This window comes from Triticum dicoccoides, chromosome 1B, assembly GCF_002162155.2.
Source record: "Triticum dicoccoides isolate Atlit2015 ecotype Zavitan chromosome 1B, WEW_v2.0, whole genome shotgun sequence".
Classification (NCBI taxonomy): domain Eukaryota; kingdom Viridiplantae; phylum Streptophyta; class Magnoliopsida; order Poales; family Poaceae; genus Triticum; species Triticum dicoccoides.
The window spans coordinates 7,373,083-7,383,260 of NC_041381.1; the positions used below are offsets into that span (position 1 = coordinate 7,373,083).

Sequence of the window (10,178 nt, forward strand, 5' to 3'; positions counted from 1 at the left end):
TTCTTGGGGTTTTCCTTTTTGTTTCGAAGGCTGAGCCCACTTATTTATTCTTGGTTTAATTTTTTTCCTTTTTAATATTTTTTATAAATATAACTCTGGTTTAATATGAATATTTTTTTAAAAAACAGGATGGCCATTTTAAATTATTTTATTAGTTTCTGTAATACAAAACTTTAATGTATGGACTTTGTTTTAACAATATTTTGAAGAAAATGCTTTTGAAATACATATGTTCTTAACAAAAGTGTTTTTGCCCGCCTATTGTAACTCCTAACCAGGGCTAAATAGTCTCTCGCACGTTGTTGCTTCAGTCCCCTTTGTCTCTTCCTTCTAGCGATCTCGTCGACGACAAGAGGTGTGGGGACTCTTCGCCTTCGTAGTTCTTAGTCCTTTGTGGTCCTAGTTTCCTTTAGGTTTCGGTTCCCTAGTTGCATCAGCGTTTCCTTTAGGTTTTGGGTCCCTAGTTGCATCAGCAAGCTGGTGACGGTGATGACATGTTGAAATAAGGTCTCCCTACCTCGACGAAGTCTGATCCAATGCTGACGAAAGGCCAATGAGGGTGGGTTCTACCAACCCAAAACGTTCACTTTGAATCGTGGTGGTTTGTTTCTTTAACAACCCTCACGACAAGGAGAAGGAGACAAGAGTAGCCGCGGACGTGAGGGTTAGGTAGTCAGGTGTGGACATGGAGGTCGTGCAGCCTATGATAGCAGGGCCGGCCCTGTGGCATGGGCGGTGGGGCGGCGGCCCAGGGCCCAGGCGGAAGGGGGGCCCATGATGTAGTACATATACATACTAATGCCCGGCAAAAAATGGTAAAAAACGAGATGGGCTAGGGCGCGAGGCCCCTGCGATCGATTACGAAGCGTTACGCTAGCGCCAGCGACCGGCACCGGCTGCTCATTTTCTTTTCCTTCGTCTGGAGTCTGGACGGTTGGTTTCTAATCTCTTCGTCCTGCCTGCCGCTCGGCGCTCGGCGCCTTGCCATCTCGGCCGCCGCTGGCTTGCCGCTGCGCGCGCCGCATCGCAGTCCTGTAACCCAAAGTCTGCAACGAGCCAACGAGGTAATCCATGATCCATTCCATCCGTCAGTTTCTTCAGCCCGTATATGTATCCATGATCCATCCATGTTCCTGATGACCTAATCCATCCCCCCGGATCCCAATTTGACAATTTCAGTAGTATGTACGTATTCAACTATCCACATGTATGTCTAGGGTTCCAATCATCCGATTATAAATTCTTAATTCTTTGTACCCTCTTTTCTTCATTATTTTAGGACATTATCCTGCCATGTTGCCTAAGAAGAAGATGTTGGTGCTGAAAAAAGGAGAAGAAAAAAAGAAAGTATTATTGCATCAAGAAACGTCCGAAGAAACTTTTTTTGAAGCACTGAAGTATTATTGTTGTCGATGAAGTCAGTTGAATTTGGTTCTTATTTGAGGTAATCATGGCATGTTGGTTTTATTTTGTCATCTTTTTAGTATTATTGTTGTCGATGGAGTCGGTTCGAATTTAGTTATTATTGTTGTCGATGGAGTCAGTTGAATTATTGTAGTCAAATTTGTTTGAAATTTATATAGGGGCCCATGTCACCGAGTTCGCCTAGGGCCTTCCAAAACACAGGGCCGGCCCTGTATGATAGATCGTAGGAAGCAAGTAAAAAACATTGTGGAGTGTTAGATCCCAAGGTGCTGCATCCAAGTCTATATAGTATTCCCTCTGTTTCATGATGTAGTGCATATAGAATTTTTTTTAAAAGTCAAATCTCACAATTTTGACCAAATTTGTGAAAAAAAACATTTACATCTAGAATGCCAAACTTATATCATTATTTTCATTATAAGATGTACTTTCATACTTATATATTTGGTATTGTAGATATAAATAATTATCTCTAAAAACTTGGTCAAAGTTTTTAAGTTTGGACTTGTCAAAAAATTTAGACGCACTACCTTATGAAATGAATGGAGTAGTACTCGTTGAGCCCATGGTCAACCTCTCATCGCTAGAAAATGCGCGCAAAAACTCCAAACATTGGAGTTCGCTCAATGAAAACAAATGGCCGAAGTGAAAGAAAAATACTACCTTTATTTTTATTCACACGGCATATTTGCTGTCACAAGTGGAACTTAAGAAAGTGCGATCAAGTTTATAGAAAAATAATATAAACATTTGCAATAACAAATATTCCCTCCATCCCAATATGTAACAACGTCTTATATTATGGTACATTGGAGTATATATGATGTGGAAATATATTCAATGATGAACCGAATAGTATTTATTTGGTATTGTAGATGACAACAATTTGTCTATGAACTTGTTCAAAATTTATAAAGTTTGACTTAAAAAGCTAATATGCGGTGTAAATAAAAACGGACGGAGTACTTGCTGCACATGAATCTTGCCATTTTGCAGCAGGTGAACAGAAATATGTTCTTTCGCTTTTATGAGAGAGTATATAAACTTACTGAAGTTTTCTGAGATATTTTGTCGAACTGAATGCATGCATGATTAGTTTGCAGTGCACTTCTTTTTAGTAGACAGACAGATGTGTGCACACTATTCCTTCATTCCTTCCTGCACAAAATAGAGCAGTCTTCCTTCCTGCACCACTCTGCATCATCTCTAGTCTCAGGCGAACCACCAGCCTTGGGAACTCAGTGCTTGCTTTCTCCAGTATGTCATGTGTATATACTGATAAGAGAAGTTGATACAATTTCAACCTAAAAATTCCATCCAAATTCAACCCAGCTCGTGTCATCACAGACATGCATGCTAACAACAGGATGCGCAGAGAACAGCTTAGTCGTTCAGCGAATCGTAGTGTTATACGAGGAAACACACAACAACGAATCTGTCCATGCACAAACCAAGGCGTCAACCATTTACGTCCAGATCAAACCAACACCGTAGTATATCGCTTTGAATCCATGCGTGTGCTACTGTACGGTAGGTAGTCCCAGTTCATCCTCCTGTACCAGCAGGAAAAAAAAACAAGCACCAGGTCAAACAAAAGCAAGCTGAGCAGATCATTCTACTGGTTGAGAGAATGATACTTGAATCGATCGAGCAAATGGTACTTACTGAGGCATTCACAGCTACTGGAATCAATCGAGCAAATGGTACTTGATTAGGTGTCGTTGGTGATGCTGGGCAGAGGCTTCAGAGCTCAAGATAATGTCCATCCATCATACTCCAAAGTTTATGAGTATAACAAGATGATAGGCAACAGGTTGCTCGACAAAGGTAATTGTTTCCAAAGTTACTCCATTAATTCATAATGATATCAAGTATCTAGCCTATCCATTAGATCGTGTGACAAGATAACGAGACCACATTACTACTGCTACAGAAAAGGCTATATCTCATAGTGGCCCTAAAAAAAACTATATTGGATAGTTAGTCCAGCTGAAACTTATTGTGTGCAAGTATTTACTGCCGTTTCTACCATCCAGTATTATAGTACATCTCTATGTACTGCTATGAGCTACCAAAGTGTACAATTGGTTGTAAGAATTTGCACACTTCTGATTACTACTCGTAAATTACAATTGGTAGTAAGAATATTGGCGTGTTGAATGTTACACGGCAATCAACACGTACAGAAACGGTAGTAGAAGTTTGCCAAGTCAACCACTTGAGCTTTGAAGTTTTCTTCAGCCAGTGTCGTCATGAGGCTGCTTGGTTGTATAGGCTTTAAATTTAATTCCAGAAGTACTCCCTCCGTTACCAAATACTTGTCTTTCTAGGCATTTCAAATGGACTCAACATACGAATGTATGTAGACATATTTTAAAGTGTAGATTCACTCATTTTGCGTCGTATGTAGTCACTTGTTGAAATCTCTAGAAAGACAAGTATTTAGGAACGGAGGGAGTAGCAGCCACTGCCTCATTTTAAAAAAGACTTCCAACGAGACTTGGGGTCCAGAATCTGTATTGGCCAAAATTGAAGACTGAAACCTTTATTTTATTTTTAACATCAATAGAATTCCAACAAGACTTGGGGTTCGGGATTTGTATTGACCAAAGAGTTGCTGCGCACACAGAATCACGCCCCTAAACAAAAGTGACATATTATAAAGAAGAAATCGCGAAGGTGTATGAAAGCACGTCAGCTAGATTCAGGATTCAGCTATGCTTCTCGGACAACCTTTTAGATGGTGACTTGTCAACATCGATGGATGGCAGCATGGACCAGAGAAGACATCGCTGTGGCCGCGTTGTGGGCATTTCATCGAACAGGTGGCGTGCAGGAGCTGATCTTTATGGCCCTGCCCGCCTCCCTCCTTCAAATTACCTTCCTGTCCCTAAAATAAATGCTTAATCTATCAAAAATGAAGCATAAAGCCAGCAAAAATCAACAGTTTTCTTCATCCGTGGCATCAATCAGCGGAAGTTGTAGATTTCGACGCGAGGAATCCAAAGGTGAAAATGGTTCGAGATTTGGACGCGCGGTCTAAATGATAAATCGTTTTGAATAAATGGATCTATGAAAAAAAAGGGAAAAATCCCAGGTTGCGACAAGTAGCACACATGCATCACGCCACTTGTCGCGACCTGGGGAGATAAAAGTGATCTTTGAAACAAGTACTCCTCAATTACTGATTTCGCCTTTCAGGTGATTAAGCACCTGCGAGCGAGCGTTGTGGCACCAGCGAGATAGCGCGGTGGGTTTTGTTTTGTCCGAAAGAACATTTTTTTAATAGTTGCAAACTCCAAATTCTATTTTTTAATGAGACAAGAATGCTAGAGTTGAAACAAGAATGCCAGAGTTGAAACAAGAATGCCAGAGTCGTAACACTCGCAAATAACGAAATATATCATTTGCATCCAGCGTTGAAACAAGAATGCCAGAGTTGTTACCCTCGCAAATAACACATGCCAGAGTTGTTACAATGGATTGCCTGCCCTTGTTTCTCGTGCTAGAACTCCACGCATCGCCCTGTTACCGGCACAATTCTCAGGGGACATGTCGCTGTTTAGCCCTCCTCCCATGTATTTATAAGATGATACGGGAAATTGTAGGTTGTGCAGATTCTTCTCCCAATTGCCACCGGCAGGGAAGCACAGATCTGGACTCGCACGCGGCGGTGACGGCGAGCAGGGGTGGCGTTACTGTTGACCTCGAGGACACCACAACAGAAGGTATCGTGAGTTCTCGTTCTTCTTGCTCCACCAGAGCGGCCGCAAAGCCCAAAGTCCATTGGAGTTGGTCAGTCTCCATGACTACTTTCGACCACCTGCAAGATATGGTCACTCAGAATTTTCTGCCTGGCTGGCGCGTCCACCGGTGGCTCTATATATTTCTGCACGTAAAGAATTTTCCACAAGAATCAGAAGGTAACCAATATTTTACTTTTAGAATTCGATATATCCCACATTTTATCAATTGGTTTATGTATTGGTTGGGGAGGCTAGCATGCAACAAAGATAAAACCTTCTTATTTCTTCATGCCATAATCTTTTTTAGTATCATAAAAGTAGATGGCAATTCACCTCAAAATTCAACTCGGCTAGTGCAACCGTGGATCTGCCAAGAACAGGATGTGCAACCGTAATATTTGTTTCTAGCAACGAGGCATGAGGCACTTAGCTAGTACCAATAATTTTGAGTCCAGCTCAAACTTACTGTGCTCACTGCTGTTTCTGCTATGTGTTACTGTACATATCTACGCACATCACTACTATGAGCTACCAAAGTGAATTACAAAGGGGGGCATACCTGGTGTGTTGGATCTTACACGGCAACCAACATTTACAGAAAGCACTAGTAGTGGAATTTTACCGAATCAACCCACCGAGCTTTGAACTTTTCTTCAGTCAGTGTGGTCATGATGCTGCTTTATTGTACAGGCCTTGAATTCCACAGGTTACAGCCACTACCTCTTTTTGCTCAGACACGTGACTTCCAAAAAGACTTCTTTATTTCTATATATGTAATCCCAGCACGGAATTCTCCCACGGTTAACCGTTGTGTTGTGCCACCACTTGGGCTAAATCTTTTTTTCTATACCCCAAGCTGAGAAGCAAAAAGCAAAACATTTTAGAGAATAGCTCAAGACACATAACTGAAGCAGTTACAAGTTACATGATCAAATAAACAAGAAACACTATCAAACTAATCACACAAGATAACATCAAATAAAATCTCTGCCACGATGTTAACTGAATCGCAAGTCCATTCGGTGCATAAGTTGTAGACGGAGGAAATTTGGTAAATATATGATCAGTATGTACGCGTCCGCTGTCGGTACCCTTCCTATCCATGCCTTCAAAATAACAGGCCGCCCAGCAGCAACGACGAAGAGATGGTGGCAGACACCGAAAAAGAGTCATCCACTCAATTCCTTTCCAAGAAAAAAGAAGCTCCCACTCAGCTGTTGCGAGTTGACTGAAGACCTCATGACCATGGACGACACACTGGTTAAATACCCATCAACAGAGTGTGTCCTGAATCACTTCCCCAAGAAAACACATTCTCGAATTCCAGATGCAAACACTAGGCAGCAAAATGCAACCTGTGTTGTACCTCTGCCTACTGCTCATGCCCTGCCTATTTCTTGTGGAAGAAGCACATGCGGTGTGGCATGGAGGGATCTCACTGAGGTCTCAACGCATGGCCCTCCTCCACTGGAAAGCTACACTTGCAAGCCCACCGGTGCAGATGAGCTCTTGGCAGGAAAACACCACCCCCTGCAACTGGACGGGCATCGTGTGCACAGCTGTTCGCCATGGCCGCCGCATGCCCAGGGTAGTTACCGACATATCCCTGCCGGATGCTGGCATCAGGGGCCAGCTTGGTGAGCTCAACTTCTCAGCTCTTCCATTCCTCACATATATTGACCTCGGCAATAACAGTCTCCATGGTGCACTACCCGCTAGTATCAGCTGCCTGTCATCACTTTTGGAACTCTACCTTCCCTACAACCAGCTCACATGGAAAATTCCCTATGAGATTGGTGGCCTTCAAAGTCTGAGGGTGCTTGAGCTCTCATTTAACAGACTCACAGGACATATTCCTGCGTCTTTGGGCAACCTAACAATGTTAAATGATCTTATCATTGACCAAAACATGGTATCAGGTCCCATTCCTGAGGAGATTGGAAGGCTTGTCAACCTACAACTTCTACAGCTAAGCAACAGCACCTTAAGCGGTTTGATACCAAAAATCCTTGGAAATTTAACCCAGCTAAATATTTTGTACCTGTATGGTAATCTACTTTCAGGGCCTATACCCCAAGAACTAGGCAAGCTGGTCAATTTGCAAAGTCTAGAGCTTAGTATAAATTATTTTTCAGGTCCAATTCCAATCTCCATAGCCAATCTCACTAAGATGAACACACTTTTTCTCTCCGACAATCAGATCACAGGTCGGATACCCCCAGAACTAGGCAATCTCACTATGCTAAACCAACTTGATCTCAACACAAACCAAATAACAGGTTCAATACCCCTAGAACTAGGGAACCTCACTATGCTCAATGAACTTTCACTTTATGCAAATCAAATCACAGGTACAGTACCTTCAAAATTGAGCATCTTGTCGAATCTCCGGTTTTTAGACTTCTCCCACAACCAAATATCTGGCTCTATTCCTGGCAGCTTAGGAAATATAACCAAGTTGATACGACTATCCCTCTCTGTAAATCAGATAACCGGTTCCATCCCCCATGGGATTGGCAATCTGATGAACCTCGAATATTTAGGCTTGTATCAGAACCAAATTTCAGGATCAATACCAAAAACTTTTGGGAAGCTGCAAAGGATCAGAAAACTGCAAATCTTTAATAACAAATTATCAGGTTCTCTTCCTCAACAATTTGGAGATCTCATCAGCCTTGTTGAATTTGGGGTGTCTAAAAACTCACTTTCAGGACCATTGCCCGCAAATATATGTTCAGGTGGCAAACTTGAATATTTTGATGTTTCTTCCAATATGTTTGATGGCCCCATTCCTAGTAGTTTAAAGACTTGCACGGGTTTGAAACAAGTTTACCTTGAGTTGAACCAACTATCAGGTGATATATCTCAGTATTTTGGTGTGTATCCACGACTCATGACGATGTCCTTGACATCGAACAGATTCTCTGGGCAGATCTCACTCAATTTTGGTGCATGTACCCAACTAATGGTCCTACATCTAGCACAAAATATGCTCACGGGTTCCATTCCTGCGATCCTTTCTAAATTATCCAACCTAGAAGAACTAGCACTCGATTCTAATCATCTCCATGGTGTGATTCCACCAGAAATCTGTAGTTTAAATAATCTATATAGACTGAACTTATCATCAAACCAATTATCTGGAACCATACCCACACAGATAGAAAAGCTACGCAATCTACAATACCTTGATATATCTAGGAACAGACTGAGTGGAATAATACCTGAGGAACTAGGGACCAGCATGAAACTATTGTCCTTGAAGATCAACAACAACAACTTCAGTGGAAGTTTGCCAGGTGTGATTGGAAATTTAGCAGGCCTGCAGATCATGTTAGATGTGAGCAACAATAACTTCACTGGCATGTTGCCGCAGCAACTTGGGAAGTTGGAGATGCTAGAATTTTTTAATTTATCACACAATCAGTTCAGTGGCAGCATTCCGTCATCCTTTGCAAGCATGGTGAGCCTTTCAACACTTGATGTGTCCTACAATGACTTGGAAGGACCGGTCCCAACAGCATGGCTACTCCAAAATGCTTCAGCAAGTTGGTTTCTTCCAAATAAAGGTCTATGTGGTAACCTCTCTGGCCTGCCACCTTGTTATTCAACTCCAGTAGCTGCTCACAAAGAGGGGAAGATACTTGGTTTGCTTTTGCCAATTGTTCTTGTGATGGGTTTCATCATTGTTGCTGCAATTGTTGTCATAATAATACTTACTCGTAAGAAGAGAAATCCACAAGAAAGTGTTACCGCTGAAGCAAGGGACCTATTCTCTGTTTGGAATTTCGATGGAAGATTAGCATTTGATGATATTGTAAGGGCAACCGAAAACTTCGATGATAAGTACATCATTGGAACAGGAGGATACGGCAAAGTCTACAAGGCACAACTCCAAGACGGGCAGCTGGTTGCTGTGAAGAAGCTTCATCAGACAGAAGAAGAGTTGGATGATGAAAGAAGATTTCGTAGTGAAATGGAAATCTTAACACAGATCCGACAACGAAGCATTGTCAAAATGTATGGATTCTGCTCCCATCCCGTGTATAAATTTCTAGTCTACGACTACATTCAGCAGGGAAGCCTCCACCGAACATTGGAAAATGACGAGCTAGCGAAGGAATTGGATTGGCAGAAGAGAATTGTTGCTGTAAATGATGTGGCTCAAGCAATATCTTATTTGCACCACGAGTGCAGTCCACCTATAATCCATCGAGATATAACGAGCAACAACATCTTACTTGATGCAACCTTCAAGGCTTTCGTCTCGGATTTCGGCACAGCAAGGATTCTTAAGCCTGATTCATCAAACTGGAGTGCACTAGCGGGGACGTATGGGTACATAGCTCCTGGTATGTACTAGTATAACCTTCCTTCTCACGTCTGAATCATTTATCTCTATCTATTTGTTCCTAACTCTAATGCCTTGATTATGTGCAGAACTCTCGTACACATCTGTTGTCACGGAGAAATGTGATGTCTATAGCTTTGGTGTGGTTGTGCTAGAGCTACTTATGGGGAAGCATCCAATGGATCTATTAGACGGTAGTTTGTCAAATGGGGAACAAGCTATACTGGTGAAAGATATTCTGGACCAGCGACCGACAACACCAACAGCAACAGAAGAGAATAGCTTAGCTCTGCTCATCAAGCTGGCCTTCTCTTGCTTGGAATCTTCTCCACAAGAAAGGCCAACCATGAGGCAGGCACACCAGACACTCATCCAGCGACCCTCTTCTAGTTCCTCTTCCGTGCCTTTCAGTGCACTAACGCTAGAGCAAGGGATGCATGTTGCCATGTGATCTGAATTCTGGCGAGGAGCCATGGACAATCGTAGCGGAGGCCAATTTAGGTTCCCGCTTTAGACTCGAGTCACTCATATGCCACACATATATACCTCCTGTATGCCACACGGGATGAGTTGATGACTCATTCTACGTCTAGATATTTGTAGAAAATCTCCTGATATAGGAAAATACCACGATGAAAGGACTTCTAGGAAAATTA

At 42.2% G+C, this 10,178-nt stretch overlaps 1 protein-coding gene across 1 annotated transcript; it reads left to right on the forward strand.

The window, feature by feature from the left end:
- The first annotated feature begins 6,498 nt into the window (after window positions 1-6,498).
- LOC119349942 (probable leucine-rich repeat receptor-like protein kinase At1g35710) lies at window positions 6,499-9,973 on the forward strand. The gene is made up of 6 exons (XM_037618027.1): window positions 6,499-7,219; window positions 7,307-7,562; window positions 7,611-8,047; window positions 8,336-9,081; window positions 9,250-9,523; window positions 9,612-9,973. The coding sequence occupies exons 1-6, from the start codon at window positions 6,499-6,501 to the stop codon at window positions 9,971-9,973; spliced, it is 2,796 nt and encodes a 931-aa protein (XP_037473924.1).
- Window positions 9,974-10,178: the final 205 nt, after the last annotated feature.